General features: G+C 39.7%; 2 protein-coding genes across 2 annotated transcripts in view; one reads left to right on the forward strand and one right to left on the reverse strand.

Annotated features, from left to right (window-relative positions):
- Positions 1-1129: 1129 nt before the first annotated feature.
- Positions 1130-11039, reverse strand: calr3a (calreticulin 3a). The gene is made up of 9 exons (XM_040129349.1): positions 10829-11039; positions 9871-9972; positions 9439-9642; positions 9139-9233; positions 8824-9033; positions 4332-4445; positions 4027-4170; positions 3750-3842; positions 1130-2876 (listed from the first exon to the last, which is right to left on the reverse strand). The coding sequence occupies exons 1-9, from the start codon at positions 10920-10922 to the stop codon at positions 2640-2642; spliced, it is 1293 nt and encodes a 430-aa protein (XP_039985283.1). The 5' UTR covers positions 10923-11039; the 3' UTR covers positions 1130-2639.
- A 6809-nt stretch (positions 11040-17848) lies between these two features.
- arhgap39 (Rho GTPase activating protein 39) overlaps positions 17849-26357 on the forward strand; it is a 106795-nt gene continuing 98286 nt past the window's right edge. The window contains exon 1 of the mRNA XM_040128962.1: positions 17849-17956. Coding sequence (XP_039984896.1) covers positions 17946-17956 — 11 coding nt within the window. The 5' untranslated portion in view covers positions 17849-17945. The remainder of the gene's footprint in view (positions 17957-26357) is intronic.

Genomic DNA, 26357 nt, shown 5'->3' on the forward strand with positions numbered 1-26357 from the left:
ACAATGCATTCATAGTACCTAAGGAAAAAATTTACAAATGCTAAATAATGCATATACAGTTCCTCAATATACGGCATGCACATATTTCGAATTAAAATCACTGAATTTAATGCCTACAGTCCCGATTGTTGCAAACCGAGGACAGTCTCCTTAAGCACAGCATGTCGGGAGTTAAGACCTTATAGGCAACGTTTAGCCAAGGGCAGTGGTTCACAAAATAAATCTGAAGGCTCCCGAGAAAATAAATAGCAAAACACATTTCCTCTAGCAAAAATGTCCCCATGCCTATACAGCCTGTTGAGGGGTCACAAGCCTTAGTCCACTCCAGTGATTAAGTGTTGCACTTTAATAAAGTTTGGAGACTCGCAGGAGAGACTTTTGTGAAAGAAATCGAAGCAACCGGGGTCGGGATATGCAGACTCTCAGTTCCTCGTGTGGGTCAGGTTCCAGAAACACCTTCCCCATAATGCAACCAACGGCATCTTTTTATTAGACCCTCCCTGTCTGGTAAACACTGTTTTCTTTCTAATTCCACACAGGCTTCTGCCCTAAATGTGTAGAAACATTTATGGCATAAACTGATTATTTCCCACTTGATATATTTTCCCGACTTGACAAAGCTGCTTCAGATCCACAGAACATATGATCCAACTATTCTTACGGGCAGACTAATACAAACTTATTTTGTCAAAAGTAAAGTAAGTTATTTCATTTCTTACTGCAAACTTATCTTTCCTTAATCATAATATCACATACTGTCTATAACTCAATAAAGTGCCAGTGAACGGAGGTGCTGGTGACTAATGCTCTCCCTGAAAATATTTAAGTTGTAAGACAGGTGACACATTACTCAAATTACATTTATGACAGCACAGGCTCATGTTTGCCCTGGCACACATTTCCACTGTAGCAGATAATTGGTTAAAACCTAAACTGGTCCTTTAAATGACTGTACTCCGCTTGGATTTTGGCACCTTCAAGATACATGTGCTTAGTGGCAAAGCCACGCGTCCAGGAGGCAATGGAGGAAAGAACGTGTCCAAGATTACAAATAGTGTCTAAAGTCTTCTTGTGTCTGCATCATGAATCAATGAATCAATGACTCAATTCACATAAAGGTCACCATTTTCTCATCTTTATATACTTGTCTCTTTTTCATACCAACATCACATATGCAGGTCCTCTTCATTCAGTGGTTCTGGTGCTGATCCAGCTTGAACAGCCAGGATGACAAAATACAGGCTTGCATTTCCTAATCTCAATTAAAAAAAATTTAAAAAAATCTTTTTAACTATCTACTTTAATGCACAAAGTTCTTTTTTCACACGGATGTACTGTGTAGTTTGGCATATTTTGCTAAATGAAAACCAAGATGTTGAAGGCAGTGGAAAGCTGGATAAAGTTGATATAGGAAATTCCCATCCGATGCTAGAGGCCATCTTCCCCCATAAAAATCCACCTGTTGCCATGTGACTGAAGTTCCAAACGTACATCAATTGATGACAACTAAGCCAACTTGAATTTGCTGATCGAGACTGTGGGGTGTGGCTGAAATCCCCCCCAAAAAGCCATTAAGTGGACATGGAGTTAAATTTATTTTGTCAAACATACAGTTACCAAGGTCAAGAATAAACGTATGACATTTAACTTGTTAACAGTATATTCCACAAATTATGTTAGCCTATTGGAAAAATATTGTTTTGGTTATCTTTACAGAAACTAAGCTATCATATTGGTACAGATACTAACATTTCTTTAAAAAAAAAAAAACCCTCTCAGTAAAAATACGGGTGTTTACTGTATGTTTGTTTAGGCCACCATTCTATCACCACAAAAATATCGTTTCACACCACACTGGAATAAAACGGACAACATTCACACATCCACAACTACCTTTATCATTGATAACAGGTGTCAGATTGTTGAGAGAAGCTTCAATTTATTCACTGAAACTCAAAAACAGTGTGGGCCCATGGGACAGTCACTCATCCAGAACAATGAGAAAATGAGGATTGTAGAAATCACAGTTTGTCTTATGCAGTCTCATTCTAAAACACACACACGCACACTCGTACACACACTCGTACACACAGAATTGGAGAAAACATGTATGCATAGCTCTGTGTTTTCAGGAAATTAATGTAATGATTAAATAAATTATGAAGGGGATCAATTCAAAAAGGAACAGTACTAAATCACACAGGAGAAAGGAAAAAAAAAAAAAAGTTCAGTTTAACCAGACATCACAGACCCTCGATTTACTGGACATCCCAACAAAGGCAATAATAAAAATGAATTGGCTCTGTGGGTAACTGCAGGACGCACACACCATGGGACCGACCACGTTCAGTAAATCACATTAAATTAGAAAATTCTCAACCAAAGCATACACAAAACGGAAGGAAAAACAACATGGAAACCCTTCCCCCTTCTCTAATTTGAAGACTAAAAAAAACAATGGAATGAATAAAAAATTAATCGGATCTGACCCCACCTTCCCCTCCTCTCCCGCCCCTACACTTGAATAAATGAAAATGCTGTGTGAAAAGCCAGAGTCCTCGGGGCTTCGCTAATTTTCTGTCGTTAATTTGAACCTGCAGATAGAAGTACACAGCAGTCCACCAACCAGCTCCTCTAATTTACAACTCGTCCTTCTCTTTGAGGTCGCCATCCTCCTCTTCTGTCCCAGCATCCTCATCCGTCTCCTCGTCGTGCTCACCCTCTTCCTCTGCCTCCTCATTCTCCTCCTCACCGTCTTCCTCATCATCCTCCTCCTCCTCATCACCTTCAGCGTCCTTCGTCTTGCTCTTCTCCTCCTCCTCCCTCAGTTTCCTCTCCATATCCTCCTGCTCTTCCTTCATCTTCTTCTCTGGTCCCTGGTGGGCAAAGAAGAGAAGTTGTTTAATGTTTTGAACCGAGACCAAAGTTTATGTTCCAAAAGGAATTACATTCTCCTCTCAAGTCTTGCCTAAGTACACTTGAGCATGTGGACAGATGGAACCAAATTTTCAAAAAGGGCAAATACAAATCAGTCATGAGATGAAAATGAGATGAAAAAAAGGCCATGCTGAGACACTAGTAAATGGTAGTGTAGTCTTTCTAGTCTTATCAACCAATCCAAGTGCTTTATACTACACGCAACATTGAACCATTCACACAGCGCTATTTTCCATACATAAAGTGCTATCTACACACACACACGGATGATACATCGGGGGAAATTTTGAGGATCAGTATCTTGCCAAAGGACACTTCAACATGTGTACTGGAGGAGCCGGGGACCAAACCACCGACCTTCCGGTTAGTGGACAACCCGCTCTACCTCTTTAGCCACAGCCACTCTAGTCTACCAAAAGTTCACACGTCATTTATCAAAACATCCTGAATAAAATGGGCAGAACAAGAAAACTTGTATTGTTATTTTTCTAAATGTGGACATTAAATTAGGACAGTGCTGTGACCATGACTGATGATATTTCACAAGTCAGCAAGAACTGTGGATCTTTACAGTGGTGGGCTAGAGCTTGGCCTACTTTTCTTCACTTTCAAGTGAATACTTGGTTCTTACAACAGGTCGTTATTTTTGATTTTTAAAAAAAACTAAACTAAAGAGCTAATTAATTAAACAAAATCAGATAGATGAATATGAAATGAAAATATTGTTTTATTTTGTCTAGAATACACAGTAACTAATGTATAGTAGGCTGTACATGCCTATTTTCATGTCCTATTTCTAAGTACAGTCCTACCTTAGTAGCTCCCCAGGTTTCCTTTCCAAACTCCTCAGCCTCTTTGACATCGTCACTGATCAGGAAGTTGTCAAAGATGGTGCCAGATTTAACCTGATCAAAGACAAACACATTAACAATATTTATTCAAGGAATTCAGATAACTGATTATTCTTCTTATCTTGCTTCAACTCAGTGGCATCATTGATTTTACCACGTAGCATGAAACAACTCTATATATACTTAGGCTCCGTAATTCCATTCTTAAGACTCTCAGTGAATGAGAAGAAATTGTTACCTGCCACAGATCCAAACCCAGTACTCCAATTTTGTCAAACTTGTACATTGTGGCGTCATGAGTGTACTCTGGGTTGTCGATCTCAGGATGGACCCAGGCTCCCTTGTAGTCGGGGTTGTCAATCTGCTTGGGTTTCCACTCACCCTGAAAAGACAACACAACAGGGGTTACAACAATTAATGGTACTTCTTAGTAGACCAATTCCATGAAATTTTTAGAAACAATGCCTTCCCTTCCCTAACAACAATTTCCTCTTAATGATCAATCACAGCTCCAGCACATGTCCTTAGCTATACAAACTGTACCTTATAATCTGGATTGGTGATCATGGGCGGTTCCCATTCTCCGTCCATGTCCTCGTCCCAGTCATCAGGCTTCTTGGCATCAGGGTCAGGGATGGTCTCTGGCTTGTCCCAGTCCTGGAAGACAGCAGGACTGGAGTTTACCACCTGAGTCACTAAAAATACAATTTCATTACATGGTGCATACGATAGAATAGGAATGTGACCTGGGCCCTGTACATAACTAAATTAGCTTGATTTTATTGTTGATTATTTGACACAAAGCCTGGATTTTTCAGTTCTTCAAAGCTGTCTTAAAATTTATTTAAAACTGTTGTTGGAGCAACACTTTCTTAAACTCAGACTAGCAAAAAGGTAGCTTTTTCACAGGTAGATAGGTCATGACCAAAGTTTCCCAGGTGAACTTAAAACATGAAGTCAATTCAAATACAAATGACTGCTTTGGTTATGAACATCAATAGTGATTTAGGTTGAAAGATAATTTCAGATAGGAAGATGTAAGTTGTAGAGAAATCCTCACGATTGAATTCTGTAGTTTTCACAATACTAACAATAACGAGTAAAATATCTATACATGATAAAATAGGATACATAGTAAAGTGAAACGAGTACACTTAAACTTAAGACCAATTCAAATTTAGTTTGGGATACTATGAGTAACAGACACATACAGGTAAAAGTATCTGAGGTTAAATCAGGTCAATTTATTTATGGAGCACATTTTAAAACAACTGTGCTTTACAGAGAGATCAAGAGATATAAGGGGTCTGGAGGTGAAGCTAGAGACGAGTTAAGGCTGTCTGACTGATTCCTGCATACAGAGAATCGCAATAATCAAGGTGAGAGGAAATAAATGAAATCTCCAAATCTTTAATGGACAGGAATAATTTTAATTTTGTAGGTGAGCTTAGATGAAGAAGCTAGTGCTGACAACCAAGTAGATTTTTAAATAAAATTTTAATCCAGAATCAAAGATACCAATGAGATATTCCGCATGAGAATTTACATCCAATCACACAGGCCACACAGCATTGATTGTGGTTGAGGAGTTTCCTGCATGTCCGAAAATTAGGACCTCAGTTTTATTCTGGTTTAGCTGAAGGAAACTTTACGCATCCAGGATTTTAAATCCTAAATGCAATTCAGAGGGAGTTAACGATGCATAGATCACAAGGTTTTAGCGGGAGGTACAGCTGGGTGTCGTCGGCATAACAATGGTAATTGATATTACATTTTCTAAATATATCCCCCAAAGGAAGCATATACCGTGGAAATAAAACAGGGCCTAATATGGAGCCTTGTGGTACTCTACAGGAGAATGGTGAAGAGGAATAGGACACATTATAAAAGCTAACAGAGGCTGATCTGTCTTGGAGGTAGCAGGCAAACCACTGAAGGGCCTGTTCTTGAATGCCTATAAAATGATTAAGGTGATCCAAGAGGATGGCGTCAAAGGCAACAGAGAGATCTAAAAGAATTAAAATGGTGTCATTTCCTGAGTCTAAAAACAAGAAAAAAATAATAATAATAATAATTTCTCACCCCGAGTACAGCGGACTCTGTGCTATGGTGTGCCCTAAACCCTAATTGAAATTTGTCCAGGATGCTGAATTTGTCCAAGAAGGAGTTGAGTTGAGTGAAAACAACTTTTTGAAGAATCTTGGATAAAACAAAAGCTTTAAGATTGCACTGTAATTATTAGGAACAGATGGCTCTAGGTTAGGATTTCTGATCAGAATATGAATGACAGCGTATCTAAAGCAAGTTGGGACATAGCCATTGACCAGGGAGCTATTAATTATTGATAAAATACTAAGCCCAACAGTTATGGTGGTAAGCCAGGGCTGAACTTTCATTTTAGGTTTTCTTACTTTGTATGAGGCAACTGATTCAGGAATATTGGTGCAAGTGCAACTGAATACTGTGACCAGCTCTCTCAGACCAGCAGGGGGAGCTTTAATGAGAGCTAGGAGTGAGGGGAGTGAGGTGGAAGACATAATGAGCCAGTGATCAGATAAACTGACATGGTTTAACTGGAAACTGGGGACCAGAATGCCATAAGTTAGAATTAGGTCACGAATACAACCACGCACATAAGTGGGACCCATGACTAACTGGGTAAGAAAGAATGACAGAGTCAATTAAAATGTCAATAATCCTGAGCCACTGGGTTACATGCACAGTAAATGTGAATGTTACAAATCACCTGAAATTGAATTCATTGATAAAAACATTACTGACTTTAGGGAGTCTGTAAGTGCACAAAGCATTGGAATTCAATCTTATACAGCAGTAATTGAGAACTTGCATATTTGTCTGTCGGCATGGGTTTACAGTTAAAAAGATCATCATTAAAAGCCAGGTACCCACCACGTCCAGTAAGTTGCCATGAGTTAAGATATTTGTATTTTGGAGGACACAACTCAGAAAAAGAGCTGATTTCACCAGGACTCTGCCAGGTTTCAGTAAGGAGGGGGGAGAGAAAAAAAATAAAAAAAAAAAAAAAATCTGATTTATGGTTTAAAATAAAATCTTTTAAGATTCACTTACACCCGTTTTAACCATTTTGCAGCATAAACATAGCAGAGAAGGTTATTTACCCCTAGAAAACTCACTGGCTTCAGTTCATTCAACGCGGAGTTCATTTGAAATGGAGGCATCAATAGACCCATGGAATGATTGGTCATGTTATAAGACATTTGGATGGAAATTAGTCACTTAAACACAAAAGTGTATGAAACATATTTGCATTATGGGCAATAAATTGTATACACTTGGATCAAACCAAAAAAGACTTTTCGTTAAATGTAAGCCTAAATTAGAATTTTAGTTTTAGAGTGCCTTTAATATGTTTCATGCAAGGTTACAACAGGTGTCTGTGTAGTATAAGATACTGTAGGTTCCTCAGTTTTAAATTAATTCTTACTGTGCTGACGCAATAAATATGTTCTGTCTGTATCTAGTGTACCATGCCGGTAAATTATGATTGCAATTATATGCTCTTTTTTATCCAAAATACAAAAAAAAGTCACCTGACCATTACCGAAGATAAGTTTATTCAGGTTTAATCCATCATTTCGGCACTATCTGCTTTTTTAAGTCTCTGTGTGCTTTGAACAAAAACATGATAGACCATAGCCTTTGCTAGCCTAACAGATCTGGCCCAACAGGTTACTGTAAGCAGTATGCGGTTGATGTATGTAGAGTTTGTGAAGTAGTATATAAGAAATTTTTCCCCAAACTTGACACTTCCTGTTCTGTCTAGGGTATGTTTACCACTTTCAATGGCCTTTATGAGAAGCGGATTTCCCTTTAGATGAAGCAATCTACCCACAGAAACTGAATACAGACTGTCTTCATAAAGTACCATTCATCGAGATGTTTTGATCCGATCAGATTCCAATATGGAATCTTAGGCAGCAACTCACATTAACAACTGTTTCTAAGATGTCCGAGTCTATCAGCATCTACAATGTGATATTTCTATCACAACAATCTTCAGGCTGCCTAACAAAGAGCTTTCAGCTCAGAAACTCACACTTGTTGTAATATACTGTTACACCTTGTGAGCAACAGTCAATATACAGACTTAGTGCCATACTGCTTTTTCCGTCCAACTTTGGGTTTAGATTTCCATCAATTTTCTCTGTCTGCCTATAAAAAACATGTTAGCTGGTTCTGGGGAAAAGAAAAAAAAAAAAAAAAAAAAAACAGGGACCAGTTCCAAGAATCTGGTTCACTGAGTTATCCGGGTAACTTTGAGTAAAGTCCCTTGGCCCCATTCTTCATACATGCAAAACAAAGTTATCCAGATTAGGTTGATGATTTGACATGAATCTGGATCTTTTGCTTCTTTGAAGCTGCAGAAAAATAATCTAGAGATGTTGTCAGAACAGCAATCCTTAAACTGCACTTTTTTCTATCTTTGGGCTTATCTTTCTTAAATGTATAATGAATTAGTGTTGATATAATAATGATTTTAAATGAGGACATGCAGCTTATTTAGAAATTACTATGATTCGTTGGTACTATCACAATATAATTTTCATTATAAGAGTTACAAATACTTATCAAGGATTTACAAATCAACCCTCAAACTGTGTTCAGAGAACCAAATTAGCCGGATGAGAATTAAAAGGATTTCAATACTGTGCCTGATAGAAGCATGTTAGTCTGAATTAATAAACGTTTGTAGAACAGGAAATTCAATCATTCACCTTTTCACCAGACAACTTGGAAAAACTGGTTCTTGGAACTAGACCAGGGTATTCTGGAGCATGCACTCAGTCTGGTGATTTTATCTCAGTGTTTGAGGCTACCTGTGATTTCAAAACTTTTACACACTCTTGCAAGTACTACGCATCAAGTGTCTGAGAATATTGATGGGACTCTAAGATACTTTCAAAAGTTCCAAGAGGTTAATATATTGTATGTTGTAAATACAATTAAGCCAAATACCCAAGCCGTGATATGTGAACTTAAACTGATCTCCTACCTCAGGCTTGGTGTCATTGGGGTCATCAATCTTGGCCCTGTCATCCCAATCGCTGGGTTTCTTGGCCTCGGGGTCCTTGATCTTCTTCAGGGGTAGCATGTCCCAGTCGTCCTCAAGGGAGCCAGACTCCACTTTTTCATTGTTGATCTTCACCTCGTATGTCTGGTCTGGATTCAGTATCAGTGTGTATAGGTGGGTCAGCTCGTCATCCTTGGGAGTGGGGGCAGGGAATTTAGAGTGAGCAAGAAACTTTAAATTCATGTTCACAAAAAGACAAAAATCGAAATTATTAAACATGCTTTATGCAGAAGCTACCTTGCATTTAATGTCTTTCTTGATGAGGTGGTTCTGGCCCTTGTAGTTCAGGATTACATGAACTTTCTTTGTGCTGTATCCACAGATGTCAGGCCCTGGGGACACAGGTCATTTTAAGTCATACATTTAATTTCCTTTATAGAACATTAAAGAGGAAGCACAGTAATGACTACTTTTCAAACAGCTTAATATAAAAATGACTTATCAGGAAAATGCATCAAACATCCTTTAAATTGCTCTCTCCAACAGTTGTTTTCTATGGTCAGGACTCGGTGCTCCTACAAGACAAATATGACTCACCAAACATGATGTAATACTGCGAGTCTCCGTGCATGTCACTCTGGTCAAGGTCAGAGGGGAAGATCTTGACGTAGCCACCTCCGCAGTCAATCTTCTGCTCATGCTTGACAGTGAACTGGACGACCAAGGGCTTTCCCTCATTGCTAAAGGGATCAAAACGGGCTGACAGGGCATAAAAGCGGGCATCCTGGCTGGTCTGAATACCTAAAAGGGAGCGAACAGCTGTTAGTACCAAAAGCTCAGGGCCATTCAGGGCTTTTGGTGGCAAGGGGTGCAGGAGTGTCTTCTTGATCAGGTTTCCCTTGTAAAATAATTTTTTTATATTAGATTTTTTCTTTTTTAATAAGATTTTTTTTACATATGCAAATGCACCAATTTCAGACAATTCCGTTTCATATCAATTGTCTCCATGACAGAATATATAAGGACTACCTTTATCAGCCTGGGCGTCCCCATAGAATTTTCCAGCGCTCAACTTCCATTGGCCATAGTCTGACTTGTGCTTTGACTCCAGCCACCGGCTCGTCCATCCATCTGGAACACAGCAAACCAACTCAACTGGTTACTCACTGCCGGCCTCTTTTGGTAGTTAATACTCTATTACCAAGCTACATTTGACAATTATTGCACTGCTTGTTCCAGGCACCTGCTTAAAACTGCTACACAACTTCATTCGACGACTTTATCATGAAAGCGGAGTTTGAGAGAGCACGGGCTTAATGGGCGATTCTGCGCGACCCAAGGGGTTTTTGGGGTGGGGATGGGGTGTCTCGGTCACAACTGCTGTGCCACTAATAATGTTTTTAGTCTCTAGTTTGTATCGCTCACATCGTATCTTGATAGTTAACAGGGGTCTGGGCTTCTTTTGTCCATTTTCCATCGAAGTTCCGCTGTCACGCGAACTGCTTCGGCACGTTGAGGACAGTAGGGATTTTTAACAGGAGAGCCCGCAAACAGCTCCGCAGCCAAACTGGATTTCACCTGAAAGCCCTCAACACGGCTCGGTGCAATATCAAAAGTGAAAGAACCTCTGGACTAACCTACGCGGATGACATTAATGAATTCTTTGGTATCCTAATTGCTTGACAATATTCAGTCAACCACCATTTAAAAAAATATATATATTTTAACATTTACCTTACTGCTGTATTACGCCGCTTTACCTATTTTTTTAAAACTAAAATACCTCTCACTTGACTAATAGACATGACATGGCCTAGCTCTTTTATAATGGGTTAAAGTAATCCATTAAGGTTATTTTCTTTACCGGGCCAAATACTGAGAAGAGAAACTATTCAAATGATTCTGTCCAAGGCAGTTAAAGAAACCGCTTTCAAAACGCTATCATTCATACATATGACAACCGGACATGGGATTGGCTATACTGCACCTCCATCCAGAAACTGTTCCTTGAAGTACACGGTAGCGTCAATTGTGACAGCTATCGATGCAAAAACTGCAAGAATCGCCAGTGGAAGCTTCATGTTGGCAGCTTGCGTCCAGTGCCGCGGCGATGAAGAAGGCAGGTTCGAGGCGAAATCAGCTAATAAAGCTGGATGAAACGTAACCTGAGAACTTCAACTGCGCTGAGCCCTGCACAGATGGCCGCCACTCATTGGTCAAGCCTCTGGCCAATGAAATGAGACCACGAGTTACTTTTCGGAAACACTCGGTCGGAATCGGAGGGAGATCGGAGGAGGGCGGAGGCGAGGCAAGTCTCCGTGCTCCTGATGTATTCAGGGACCATGTAAAAATGTGTGATTCATTCCTACCTGAAAATAGGAACACCTTTCACCTATACACCAAATAGGCATCAGATGTAAGAGCCTTTCGCCTCGAATGTGTGCTTGTAGCCTTAATACCACAATATGAAGCTTATCTTGGTTTTGATACGGGACCCAAATACCAATGTCTGGAATTGGAAACATAATGCCAATGATAGAAATATGTTTAGCAAGTTTATTAAAAAAGCTGGTTTAGCTGAATAATTAGTTAGACTCCCGATTCCTTAGTAATGGTTTTGGAGGCAGACACAGCAGTGTTCAACCAGACTGAAGGCCATCCTCTGTATGGTTAGTTCAGGAGTTTAATAGGTGTTTTGAGAGACCAGTTACAGATGCCTACGTGCTCCCCACAATGATTTTGAATCTATTATGTCCACAGTTGTGAAAATATGAATGAAAGGCGATACATGATTGTTTGTTGGATGTATAAAGGTTTCATTTCAAACACACCGGCTAGTGTTTCAATAGGATCAGTGGCTAAAGTGACATTTGCATTTAGATGTATGGGAAAGACGTCAGTAAATAGGGTCAGAAACTGTGGTCGACAGCGCACAGTCGATGAGCGTGATACTTGAGCATTACTGCTGATATGACAGGAAAAAACGGAACAGCAACTCTTCCTCAGGTGACTGAGAATGGCAGTGCAGTCCGCCAACAGTTACAAAGAGAGGGACATTATAGTAGGGTTGCAGTGCATGAACCCGTTGTTACGACGATGAATGAACACTTGAGAATTCAGTGGTGCTAAATCCACAGGCGCTGGTCTACAGAGATTTGGAAAAAAGTGATATAGTCAGATGAGATCATCCTTCACCATATTCTAGACAAGTGGGCGAGTGCATGTGTGGCGTACACCTAGAGAATGGTACAGGCCTGAATGCTTGACCCCTACAGTGAGGGGATCCGGTGGCCCTGTTATGCTGTGGGGGGAGTTTTGCTGGCCTGATTTGGGTCCACTTGTCCCCTTAGAGGGAAGGGTCACTGCAAATCAGTATAAAGTTGCTCTGAGTGATCACCTTGATGAAACATTTCTATCCTGAGGGGAGTGGTCTCTTCCAGGAGGACAATGGCCCCATCCAGAGGGCAGGAGGGGTCACTGAATGGTTTGATGAGTATGAAAATGATGTGAATCATGTAGTGTGGCCTTTGCAGTCACCAGATCTCAACCCAGTCGAACACCTATGGGAGATTTTTGTTAGACAGCGCTCTCCACCACCATCATCAAAACACCACGAGAGAATATCTCCTGTCCCTCCAGTAGAGTCCAGAGACTTGGAGAATCTATGCCAAGCAGCCATGAAGCTGTTCTGGGCACTTTTTTGGGTTTTCAATTTGTCACCCATCTGTTTTATACCTATGAAAAAAACAAGATGGGTTGTAATGTCTAATTTGATCAGTGGAACTAGAGACCAATGCGGGAGACACAATACAAGTATTTGTGTCCTTTCTCCATAATTGAGGAAGTTACTTCGCTGTCTACCACACTAGGAATGACCAAATTCAGAATATTTTAATGACACAGAGTGTTTAAAGTAAACTTTTTCAAGTACCCCATTCATAAAATTAAAGTTTATTATGATCCAGTTATTACTTAGGACCCCACTGACTGGGCTAGGCTTCTGCTGAAGAAAAGGTTTGAGGGTCAGGAAAAATCTCACCCACAGGGATGAGTTGTGTGTAATTATTTGAGACTGTAGGTACCTGTTTGCCTCTATACTACCTGTGAATACTTTCCCAATTCAAGAACTGGAGAAGAGATGGATTCTGATGAAAGTTGGGAAAATGCTCCCCAATCAAAGAGTACCTTTGCTTACAAATCAGCAGTATAGTGCAAATGGTGAGTTATGTCTGTATAATACATGATAATTCTCTCCATATAAAGCAATGGAAATGTGGTCTTGCTCATGTTTACAATGTAAAAGACTAAAATTTGGTTTGAGGTAAAATAATAGTGAAGCTCTAACAAGTTTGGGCAGTAATACCAACAATGGCCACAGTTAACAATCAAGATTAGATTTGTCTTTTTTTTTTAGTTAAATGACACAGATAACTCGAGGCTAGTGTGGCTTTGTGACAGAAACATAAAATAACATAAGATGTAGACATTCTGCATGACTTCTGCCACTGGTCAACAGTCGCCTGTACACTTTACAGTCACAGTGACACAGCAATGCACTGTACATTTGGGCAAAATTACATTTCTGCCATTATCAATTAATCACAAAGGAATAATACATTGCTAATTGAATTCTAAAGTAAGAAAAATTAAGGTAGAGGTTATCTGGTTAGGATCTTTAGCTTCTATAGTTGCAGTACCTGATTTTTTTTATCCTTTATTTAACATTCAGATTTGTCCTGCCAGTCCAGAGATCAAAAAAGGCAACCTTCTGCTCACAAGCTCAAATGAAGGATGCAGGAATAAAGCGGTGCAGACACGTGTGAAGATTTATGAAAGGGTTCAGGAAATCCAAATCAATTGTTGACACACACATTTGCCTTGCCACCAATCAAAAAGCACAGTTATGCCGCTGGACCCATACAAACTACCTGCTAGATTGGACCCTGTGACCCACAAGTGCTTTTCCTAATTTCAGCATAGGTAACATCAGCAATGGCGACATGTTGGTGAAAGAGCAGTTAATTCTTGTAACCGCTTTTGGCATTTAAAAGCTACTGCATGTATTTCTGCTATTTGTTTTATATATGTTCTTAATCTGAACAGACAAGCTTCAGATTTGCTCATTCTCACTTAGTAACAGCATTTTTGAATGATGTCAGACTATATTTCTCTCCAGTGCATGCCTTGTGTGTGCCTCAGAGTGGCCCCCCTGAGTGTTTGGGCCACTTTTACAGTGGGTTCCAAAAGTCTGAGACCCCTTTCCTATTCACTCGCACGGGAAAGTGGTCTCAGACCTTTGGACTCCACTGTAAATAATATATATATCAAGTCCATGTAGTAGCTGAGATTGATGAAGGGCTCTGCTTATGAAAGTAGAGGCAACCATGTAAGGCAGGGACGGAAAGGTTACACACTGGCTCATACTGAGAAGCAACGTACTACATGCAAGGTACATGCCACGTACTTCTCCTCCCCCTACCCCTACATCTACTCCAGCAGCGACCTGCTGTCCTTCACATGAGAATGGTCACAAAGCTGTTGATTTCAATGTGTTGCTCTCGTACTTTAAGAAGTCAAAGGATATGAAATGTGTAGCTGGAATTCATGCTCAGGCCCCAATGTGTCTGTCACTGCCTTCATGACAAAAACCTTGACGACTGCCAGCTCTCGATCTTACATTGGCATAGTGAAAAAGTGAAACAAGGCAGGAGGAAGCCGCAGAGACTGAGGAACATACCAGACAGGAAAAGGAATCCTGGTTAGATATCACTTTTGTTATACAGCGTGTTGGTGAGACACAAACAAATAACACAAGAACAATGTGTGGATGTATGATAAACCCTGACTTGATGGCATGTTGGGATCCTCCAGCCAAGAGAGAGATTGTGTAATCCAAACATCAAGGTGTCAGAATACTATCACTCTACAGGAGGTGTGTAACACACAGCAGGGAGTTCTGCCTGGAGCTTGTTGATGGCAAATACAGCTAAAAAAAGGTCACAAATATTCCAAATGGAGATGCAGAACACCAAAAGACTATGTCACAGTGCATCACACTTGGCCCTGCATTTGGCAAGATCAAAACAGCGGTTTTCACACCAGGGAAATGTCAGACAAAAGAGGAGAAGAATAATTAGAGGAATCCAGAAAACACTGTGATAGCCACACTGTGGACCTGAATGGAAATTATACAAGCTGCTGTGAGAATGATAGCTGTGAAGCTAGGCTGCTTTCATCAGCACATGCACGGGACTTCTCGTTTCTGCTGATATTTGGTTCCATTTCACCAACCTCACCTCACACACACCAATTTACACATCCATGCCCATCTATACACCAATCAGCCACAGCATTAAAACCAGTTACCGGACAACAGGAACAAAAGGGAAGGAAGTGGAAAAGCAGGTTACCCAACCCGTTGTCTTACAAAAATGATTCACCTATTATAGATAAGAATTTGTTTTTTTCTTTTTTATCTTGTGGTTGTTAATGTCGTTGACAATAAGTTAGTTATAAAGAGGAACAGATGAAAATGTAAAAGAATTAAGAATAAGAACTTCACAGACAGGAATGCAGCTGATATTCTCCCACAAAAAGTATGTGGAGTGTGTGGTGAAACCACTGACACACACTGGTAATCAGTCTCTCCAGGTTGGTCTGCTCTTCCAGTTCTCTAAAATATTTCAGAGGTGACTGAATGATTTCATCACTAAATATAATATACAATAAGAACACCAGTTCAGATTTAGATCTGGTAGAACTAATTCACTGGCACTGATGGAGGAATTATCAACTGCAACAGAAAATAATGAAAATGCACTGGGAGTATTTCTTGATCTCCAAAAAGCATTTGGTTAAGCAATTATCACTATGTGTGTTGCTATTTTAGATGAAATCATATTTATAGATTTACAGTTCAACTTGTCATCAACGGTATCATTACTCTTAGGAATAATGTGGAAGTGGCTCTCTCCAAAAGATGAAATGTTAACATAATGCTAACATTTATTAGTTTATAAATTTGGTTTCTAAATGAGATCAAATCAAATATCACGTTTCCTCGATAATGAATATTTATGAAGCCAAATGTTTTAATGTAGGTTGGGATTATTTTCTTCCACAACCAAATGCTGAGTTGGGACAGGCAGCCGAAGTTCTGCTGTATGTCCACCTGAGGCCGCAATCAGCACACACACACACACACACACACACACACACACACACACACACACACACACACACACACACACACACACACACACAGTTATCAGGAGGATGTTCCCTGCATGTTGAACCAGGGAAGATGTAGCTGATATAAAATAACTCTCAGCATTAACAGGAAGTTGATGTGACTTGCAGCGATGGCAGTGTCCTGCTCAAAACCCTCCCTCCTCCCCCAGCGGGAGGTAAGCGCTGGATCCTAAAGCACAAGGTTCAGTCAGATGCTCTTATAGAAAACAAATCTTACCTGTTGGTTTACCAGACATTTCTGACAATTGATACCACTGTTGATGGTGGAAGATTTGGCTGCCTTCTCTCAGATCATCCTTTCTCATTGATGCCTTATGGTTTGTGACATGATCAATTGTAGTAGATCTTATCTCATCTGAGACTACAGCTCTGGGTCTTCCTCCTCTCAGCAGTCTATCATCATGCACATATACACCTCTCCCTCTCCCGGCCACTCTCCCTCATCTGCCAGCCATTTCTCCCTAGTCTGGCTGCGTCCATGTTGACAGAGAAAAACAAATCCCAAAGACTAGCCCTTTTATATGGATGGCATGAAACTGAAAAGCTTAATCACCTGGTAAAAAGGGAAGTGGTGGTCAAAAGGTCTAACTTTGTTGGGTTTCGTGAAGTTGTTGGATTCCTGGTCCTCTCTGTTGCGAGTTCTCATGCTTTCAGTTTTTTTTCGTGGGTTTCATCCCACAGTCACATGGGTGGACGTCTCCAAATAGTCCTCAGGTAAGCTTGGAATAGGAGTGTCTTCATTTCTTTGGTAGCCCTGTGATGCATCGGAGACTTGTCCAGTGTGCCCCAGAGCATGCTGGGATTTGCTGCCACCCCCCACATCCCGACAAAGGAATAAAATCTCTGGTGAGCAGTATATTACTTACAACAATCCCATATGTACTGTCGTTTTTATTCAACATCAGTGCATCGCCGCTTGAAACAAGCAGTACGTTTTGCGTCAAGTTAGCTAAAATGAGCAACACCATTACCGGAAGTTCTTGAATGTTAACTTCAGAATAAAATGGTACATAGTGTGAACATTTGTGGTTTTGTCAATGCTTTTTGTCTAACTTTGGTGATTCTATGGTAAAAAAAAAAAAAAAATGCTGAATATTGAAAATATATAATAAATAAATTTATAACACTGAAAATTGTAGTGGTAATTTCTGCTGACTGACTCTTTACCTTCTGATGTGACTACAACCTAAACAAGTGTGATGCTATTTGTTCAAGTTGCCATTTGTGTCTACATTATTTTACATGAACTTCAACAGTTATACATGTACATAATGTGTTCTAATAAAAAAAACCCAGTTTGGCCACTTTGCTATGGAAGCTTTTGAGATGTAAAGAAATGCTTCTTAGGTTTTGTAACTAGGTCCTCTTTGAGGGATAAAATACTTTTCATTAGAGTTAAAATAATATATTTTTGTTTGTAGTTGTGCCCTGCAAAGTGATTATTGAATGGTTGTGTTTTGCCATTACTTAAAAAAGGTAAAATGAGGCTTTTGAAGCCAGTAATTGTTATTTTGTTAAATGGGCTTTGAAAACAAGTCTTCAGTAGTGTTTAAAATTTTTTTATCATTCTTGTATATTTATGTGACAATGATTGTCTGGCATACAACTAGTGTACTGTCTCAAATTTATATATTTTTTGAGATACTTTTGTATTTACGAAATAGGTGCCACATTTACACATTTGGTAAGAAGCTTTTATTGTGAAGGTAATGATCGGACGTCGAGTTCGTTATTGTTGATAGCTTTACACTGGGCTGGCAGGAGTGACTCGTTGACTGCGGCGATCGCAATTTCGGCAACATGGGAGGCGTTGTGGGATTTATTCTAAACGGGTTTTAAAAACCGTCAGAAAAATGGCAGAGAGGTGAGTCTAACTATATCCGCGCTGTATTCCCCCTCCCTGCTCGCTGCTGTATTCAACGTCTCATCTCAGAGCGGAGGGAGACAGCCAGCCCAGAGACGAGGCTAACAGAGGTCCGTTCGGTCGCGGCGCTGAAGCGGGTGTTAGCTAGCTGCTCACTTATTCGCTCTTACGTTTCAGCAATGTTCGGAATGAAAAACAGATGCATGAATTCAGGCTTGCTTTCTTTCCGCTCACTGGGTTGTTGGTTGCTGGCTTGGGCATTTTTCTCCGGATATTTGTCAAGGTGTAAGGAGCGGCATAGGAAGGGCTGTGCGGCTGGATGATGATGCTGTTGCACCTGTCGGTCTAAATTGCCGTCTCTTTGCTGGAATGCAGCTAACCTGCTTTTCGAGCGGTATGCTAGCAGCAGACCCACCGACAAACCCATTATCAGTGTGTGTTGATGCTTGGTTTGCCAGGTCATCCAAATCCCCCCTCGCAGCATCTCTCATCCTCATGATGGATGGAGGCGCCTCCCATGAGAGGAGGCACTCGAAATGGAGAAGTAAGGCACCATCCTTTACCTTTGTAACACCACCTTAAGTAGCCTTGTACTTTTCAAGATGCAGAAATACCCTGGCTTCCCGGTCTGTGCCCTAATAGGTGTCTCTGTATCAGAAGAGACCAAACACCAAATTCCCTTGGAGATCTTTTAATTTCCTATGAACTTGCTTACGGGGAAATTCGCCTGTTTCATAGCACATAACCTAACAGCCATTTTTGAATCGGTAATTGCCTGTGGGAAGTTCGGCATTCAGACAGTCGTCAGTGAACGAAATTAGTTCAGTGAAATGTCCATTTTCAGATTTGCTCCTCGCTGTTCGCCATAATCTCCCACAGAGGGAAGTGGCGAAAAAACGACCAAAAAGTCTCGTCAACTTGCACAGGATTAAGTGTTGCTTGGTTTATGGGATCATTTTCGGATTCGAGAGCAGACGTTCAATGTTCCCGTGTTGTATATCTGACATATGAACTTGCGGTTGCCCCAGGTGACAATTAGAACAATTGTATTTGATTTTTTGGATTCACAGCAGAGGAACAGAATCTGGTGTTCTGTAGTTGCCCAAAGCATTTGATGGGAAAATGTAATATTGGAATGACATTCTTTGCCTTTATAGTGAGGGTGTGGGACGCATCTAGAATATAGACCATTGCAGTTTCTCCCGGCGGCAAGAAAGCTCATAAGGCTGAGTTCATAATTGATGGCTGTTAAATTTGTGTTGCAAGGGTTGTTCGGCCTCATGTAAATCACTACTGCAGGTCTGCCCTGTGGGCTCTGGAGCATTATACAAATACTGGGACGTTTGTCAGACTCCTGTCACACAGATCAGAGGCTTTGTTCAAATAACCAACTGGTTTGGTGCACTCTCATCATTCACAGGTGTAGTATTAATTGATTACTTATCAGAGATCATTTGATCTTGTGATCACATGTTGCAGATGTGGGTCAAAATGTTATCAGCTTGGAACGTCCATTGTGGAGATAATGGCTTTGATAATGGCGTTTCTGCACCTGGACAAGTAGTGGCCTGTTTGTGTGATTTTTATGAGAAAAATTGAACTATTTCTGCATTTTGCACAACCTAGAAGGCGATCGGGATACCAGAGCCTGTTTCTGGCCCCCTGCTTCTTGCCACTCTGCATCTGTTCATTTTTTCCGTAGAATTATGTATCGTGAGCATGCCGATGTCTTGGTTGAGGTTGGGTGATAACCTGTGTATAAATACGTTGTTGTATTGTCTGATGATGGCTAGGTGACTTAGCTTAAAGGTAAAAAAATTAAGCTAATAAGAAGTACTGAAAGGATTATTCAATTAATCAATATTGTCAAACATTCTCTGGTTCCAGCTTCACCAGTGTGTGAATGTGATACTTTTCTCTGTTTTATATGATTGTCAACTGTGCGTTACAACTGTACAATACTTTGTCCATAGCATTGATTATTAAATAACTACTAAATAAGTACTGAAAGCTGGCACTGAGTATGTGGCTAGATTCGTAATTATACCCTTTGTTCTGACAATTCCCAATTTCAATCAAAACTATTATTTAGACAACATTTTTGTGCAGCTACTCGTGTTTAGACCAAGCCTGTCTCCAAGGAATTATTTATGTAGTAAAAATTTGTTCTATCAATTACGTTGTGGTCGCGTAATTAACGTAATCACTTGCCAGATACGTTAATTAACAACATCTTCTCATTATATTATAAGAAATTGTAATCTGTTTGGCAACATGTTTCCCTCAAAATGTGTTTGGTGTTGCAAATGAGTTGTAGGTAATCTTAGGGAACAGGGTTGATTTGTACTTTTAACATTTGAAAACTTTGGCTGTTTTTGTTAAATGGAAAAAAAGGTTTTGTGGAAAAATATGTTTACTGTATATCTCTCAAAGTATGTAGAAATACTTAGGCATCAATACCTAGAATCAGGTATTGTATCAGCACTAGTATTGGAAAAATTTCAATCAATAACCAGCCCTACGTCAAGATCAAGAAGCCTGGGACCATGCCTCCCTGGAAATATTGTAACAGCATACAAGTGAAACAAGAGACTTAGAGGAAAAGGAAATTAAATGTATGGCACCTAAATGTAGTTTATTGATGGATGCCTATAACTGTATAAAAATGGCTTTAATTTCTAAATGGTTGAATTAAAGCTGAAAGTCTACCCTTCAATCACATCTTAATGGCTTTCTTTCAAATCCATTGTGGTGGTGTATAGAGGCAAAATTATTAATTTACTGTCCATATACTTATGGACTCGTCTGTAATCCATGCTCACAAGGCTTTTTGTCCTCTTCTGATATCATGAATCAGTCAATTTTGTGTTTATGTTTATGTGTTTACAGAGACATACATTTTTTTAGTCTCATTATTGTTACACATCTTTATGTTTTACCTGTACTGTACTATTACCCCCCCCCCTCAACCCAGTCGGTGGAGGTAGACGGCCGCCAACCATGAGGCGGGTTCTGTTCAAGGTTTCTACCTGTTAAATGGGAGTTTTTCCTTGCCGCTTTTGCCAAGCACTTGCTCAGGGGGGAATGTTGGGTCTCTGTAAATATAACTATAAAGAGTCCGGTCTAGACCTGCTCTACATGAAAAGTGCCCTGATATAACCTCTGTTATAATTTGGCGCTATATAAATAAAATTGAATTGAGTTGAATTGAATGTATATTAGTGAAGACTTTTTTTTCTGACTGGAGATTTTGCAAGAAACTGCACAACTCCAAAAGTTTTTTTTTCCCAGGGCACTAATTTGTGTCTTTGGTTTACAACAAGCATCAGAAACACTGCTTGGTTTTTTGTGGATATCACACATAAATTTGCACTTGTTATGAGAATACCTTTAAGCGTCATAACTTGTTTTTTACTCAAACTGGCCCCTAGTTAGCATTTCCTAGAATGCCTTTCAACAACCTTTCGTGAATTTGATGTTTGCTATCACTATATGCAAAAAAATACTGGAGGTTAATGTAAGTCTGATTGCAGCTGCTTTCCAAACTCAAGTCTCAGCATGTGTTGTGGTGGCACCGAATTCTAGTTTGTTGAGCTACTGTGAGGGAAGAAATTGGGTGCACTTTTTCTATCAGCGTGATTGTTAAACAGTGCCACTAATTAATAACTTTAAAAGATGCTGTGAACAGGAATTCGCCCTAAACTCTTTGGTTGTAGTGGGAATATTTTGCCCCTTAATTCACAAGAATAAAAGAAATAATGAGGTCAGTGAAGAACTAAAGACAATAATGTGAGGTATATCAGTAGCTGATGTTTTTTTTAACAATCTTAACGCTCCTAATTGGTTTAATGATCAGTGCTGAACTTGGATCTATCAGCACAGACGAAGACTCCACACTGCATACGTCTACATGTCTGGCAGTCAGCTTGACATTTGATCCCAGCTATGGGGTGGGGCACTGAGCTTATGTGTTGTGCCAGCAGCACATGGTTGAAATATTCATATCATCATGCTCGAGCTACTAAGCTGCTGCCATATCTGTCATATATACTCATGTTGTCTCTAGCATCTCCTGCTTGAGGACACAAAGAGGTGAGGTATTCAACTGACGGTGTGTTGAGGGTGGGCGTGCTGAGCAAAAATGTAGCTTCCAAACACTATCCGTTTGTTAAAAGCCATGTAGCTTTTAAGAAACTGATACATCTGATCTTGCTGACTAACTTAACCTGCTATGACTGAGGGGCCATTATTAACAATGGGCAGTTATATAAAGAGTATTAATGATGGAATGGAAATTGATTGTGAATTTAGCCTGCCGAAATATTTGCAATGCGTGCACGTCTTACTGAGATTATTATTATTTAAAAACACTGTGTTGTCTTACAAAGTCAATCTACACTATGATCCTATTTCTATCAGATGTTAACTGTGATGTGTACCAATTATATACAGAGATTCATTTAACTCATAATTTAGAGTCCTAGTCAGCCTGATGACAGGCTTTAAGTAGAAGCCTGTCTAATGAACTGCAGGAGGAGCTGAAAGACATGGGTGTTTACCAGATTAATAGGGTCAAAATTAAAATAAATAAAAAAAACACTATTGCGTTGCATTACAGGAAATGTAAGAACCAGCACTTTTGAAGCTTCACCAAGGGACTTCTTTGCTATAATAGCTATGTTGACAGTTCGATCCCCAGCTCCTCCTTTCCGCATATACAAGTGTCCTTGAGCAACACACTGAACCTCAAACTGCCCCTGATGGTCAGACCAATGTCATGCATGGTAGCTCACTGCCATCGGTGTGAATGGGTGAATGAGAGGCAAATTGAAAACTGCTTTGGATATATATACAGTTAATTTATCACATTGTACGTTTCAGCATTGATTCAAGTGGTTTCACAAAAATATCACATTAACCCTTAAGGAATTACAGCCATTTTTACACATAGTCCTTCATTTTCAGAGGGTCAAAAGTAATTGGACAATTGACTGACAATCAGTTTCGTGGTCAGGTTTGGCCTGTTCTCTCATTATTTCATGACAAATTAAGCAGATAAAAGGTCTGGAGTTGATCCCAAGTGTTGAATTTGAATTTGGTAGCTGTTCATGGGCTCTCTTAATATGCTGTCCAAAGAGGTATCAATGCAAATTTACAAATACAAATTTTTTCTGCCTCCTTCAGCCATCGTTAGTCTGAAAAAACAAACTTATCAGAGAGATGGCAGAGACTTTAGGAGCGGCCAAATCAACAATTGGGTACATTCTTAAAAAGAGGAATGTACTGGCGAGCTCGTCAACACCAAAAGGCCTGGAAGACCACGGAAGACAACTAAAGTTGATGATCACAGAATTCTGCATTTAGTGATGTCCATGGGTTCCAGTCTTCAGGCAGTCATTAACTGCAAAGGATTTTCATCCAAGTATTAAAAATAATCCTTATATTTATAATCACGTTGGTTTGTCCAATTTACGTCTGAGCCTCTGAAAATGATGGACTATATATAAAAATTTCTGCAATTCCTGAACAGTTAATGTGATATTTTTGTTAAACCCCTTTTAATTAAAGTTGAAAGTCTACACTTTAACCACATATTGATGGCTTCATTTCAAATCCATTGTGGTGGTGGACAGAGGACAAAATTACAAAAATTGTGTCACTGTTCAAATACTTATGAACCTAACTGTATATTATTTGCAGATAAGTAAGAAAATTAATATATTGTTATTGTTCTGTCAATGGTAATTGCCAATGTAATATTACGTCCGATAGTGGCTGCAGACAAGAGACACCTCAGCGATAACACAGTGGAGAGAATAAAAATTAGGCACTGATTATCCGATGTGATTTGATTTTGATTCAGAAGGTCTAGAATTGATTAATTTTGATCTGATTAAATTAGTTTCAATTCTTGATGATTCAGTTGCATCAGATGAATACCAGTGTTGCCTAAAACGCTTCTCAGAATTTTTGAACAGTTGAGAAAAAATAATAGAAACAAAAGCATCACCAGAAACTGAAAGTCTGCTTGCTAATTAATTAATTGTTCTCTCCCCAGGAGGGACTGACTGACGCTGACACTGTTCCCTCGACTTCCACGGCTTCACATCTCGTAGCCAGAGTTAATCTCGCTAGTCTTTTTTCGTCTATCCCTCTCATAATTGCGATGCTCTACAAAATAGCCACAGTCAGCTAACCATCCTGAGTCATGACAGCCCTGTAAACTGCGGTGGATCTGCGCAGACAGTAATTATTCACATCACAGATTATGAGACTGTCGTTGACTGAATGCAGCTCATGTAGCCAGCTAACCTTTTTGTGAAAATTGTAATAACTCAGTTTCTACACAGAAGACATTCTACACATCACGCAGTTCTAACTGAACCACTTACAGGTAACCACTGCATACACATAACATTTAGCACAGGTGTACATGTTTACTGAGAAAAGGCACGAATGCAAAGACTGGTCTAGGAATTTGAAGAATCAGTGGATCATTCACATAAAAATTTTGATTAATTGGAAAACAGATGTTTTTTTTTAAATCCAGCCATAACGACAATAGTGCATATTATTCATGAGTGCAACAAAATACACCTGTAAGGGAAACAGTATGATCAATTTATCAACACCTAATCAGGGTTTTCCCTACCATTATCAGACTTAGATGCAGTGCCTAAGCATTTTTGTGCAGGGCCTAAACCTAATGAACGGAAAAAACTATGCTGAGAGTTCTCTACGGGTCTGGATAGAAAGGATACCGCATTGACCCTAATATAAGACGGTATTTTTTTTCTGAAACTTAGGTTTAAAAAAGTGGGGGCTGTCTTATATTTGAGGACGAGACAATTACGTGTTCACTCATTAAAACCGATAATCTTTTTGAATGGAGAGAGTACCAGTGTAACTACAGTATTTTGCAGAGTGTAAAAGACTGTAGTGTTATTTGTAACCTTATTATATTGCTAGGCTAGTGGGTGTTTTCGAGTCCACCTATAGTGAGTAACTGAATTTTTTCAGCCTTAAAAGTGTTTGGTTAGTCCAGTTTAACCTGCACGAGTTTCAGAGGCTGGTTCAACATGTCCTGCTGCCACAGAGGAAATAAATTCCTAACGAGTACTTAGCGTCTCCTGACGTCTTTACAGCAGAAATAAACCAGGGAGAAAATCTGTCAAACAGCCAAGAATTACACCTGCCACAGATGATGAGCTCAAAAAGACTGAAGTCTGAAAAATGTCAACTGTCAGAGAAAATGATTCTGGGAGAGGAATGAGAGTGAGAGAGAAGTCGACTTGCTACAGTAACTCAGTCAGCTGACTAGTGGCCACTGGGAAAGTCTTTTTGCCAATGTCTGAGTTTCTATGAAAAACAACAACCTGTGTTATGTTTTTATAAATACTGAGCTGTCAGTGCTCCAAAACAATGTGAAAATGCATATTTACACAACACAGCCCCCCCCCAAAAAAAAAAAAAAAGTCATCACAATGCTGGAACCCTCCAGAAACGTGGGGAAAACCCTGCCTAACGAACAATCAGAATATTTTACACAGCCGTATGGAGCTCGTCATGCTAATAGTAAATTTTTTATGAATAAGCTAAAAACAAACGCTATTTGTAGGTAATGGTTGAGCCTAATTAGCCATGTATCGGAAAATGTATTGATTTCTTTTGGACTGTGAGGCTGGGACCAACCAACCCCTCCTCCCTCTGCAGCCTCTCTAAACAGTGGAGTCCGAGGGATTTAGGTAAACATTACTTAATCCAAGAATATGTCAAGTAAGAAAAATAAACTTGCCAGTCTAAGATTATACATTTATTTTATTTTCCACATTTTGCATTTGTGAGACTAATATTATTAGTTATTCAAAGACATACTTACCAGTTACAGTTATCTTATAGTTATCTGCTCTCAAATTCCATATCACTACATCTGTAGTAACTACTACCCTGGTTATGATTTAGGGTTACAGTGGGTTGAAGTGAGGTGATTGTAGTGTTTCATGGACACTGCAATGTAATGCCTCACTGTAGCGCTGCACTGTAGCGCTGGGTATTTGTGTGCTGTGGAAAAGCATTTAGTAAGCTTTAGCATACCAGGCTGTTGGCTTAATAAAATGCTGAAATGCACCCCAGGGCAGTTGTGCTTTGCTCTCCCTGGGCTCTATCTTTGTCCCACTCCTCCCTCCCTTATTACCCACATGACAGAATCAACAAACTGTTAAGTTCCTGTTGATGTTGTGACATGAAAGGGCAGCAATTTGTACAAGGCTGCAGTCTGAGCTATTAATTTTTCATGCATGTAATCAGTGAGCAGAGTGGTAGAAAGATGCATCAGGCATACACGTCACTGTATCCTAGAAATATAGTAGGAGGTTTGACTTTAATGGGAAGGTCTATGAAG

Source organism: Xiphias gladius, chromosome 6 (assembly GCF_016859285.1).
Source record: "Xiphias gladius isolate SHS-SW01 ecotype Sanya breed wild chromosome 6, ASM1685928v1, whole genome shotgun sequence".
NCBI classification, from domain to species: Eukaryota; Metazoa; Chordata; class Actinopteri; order Istiophoriformes; family Xiphiidae; genus Xiphias; species Xiphias gladius.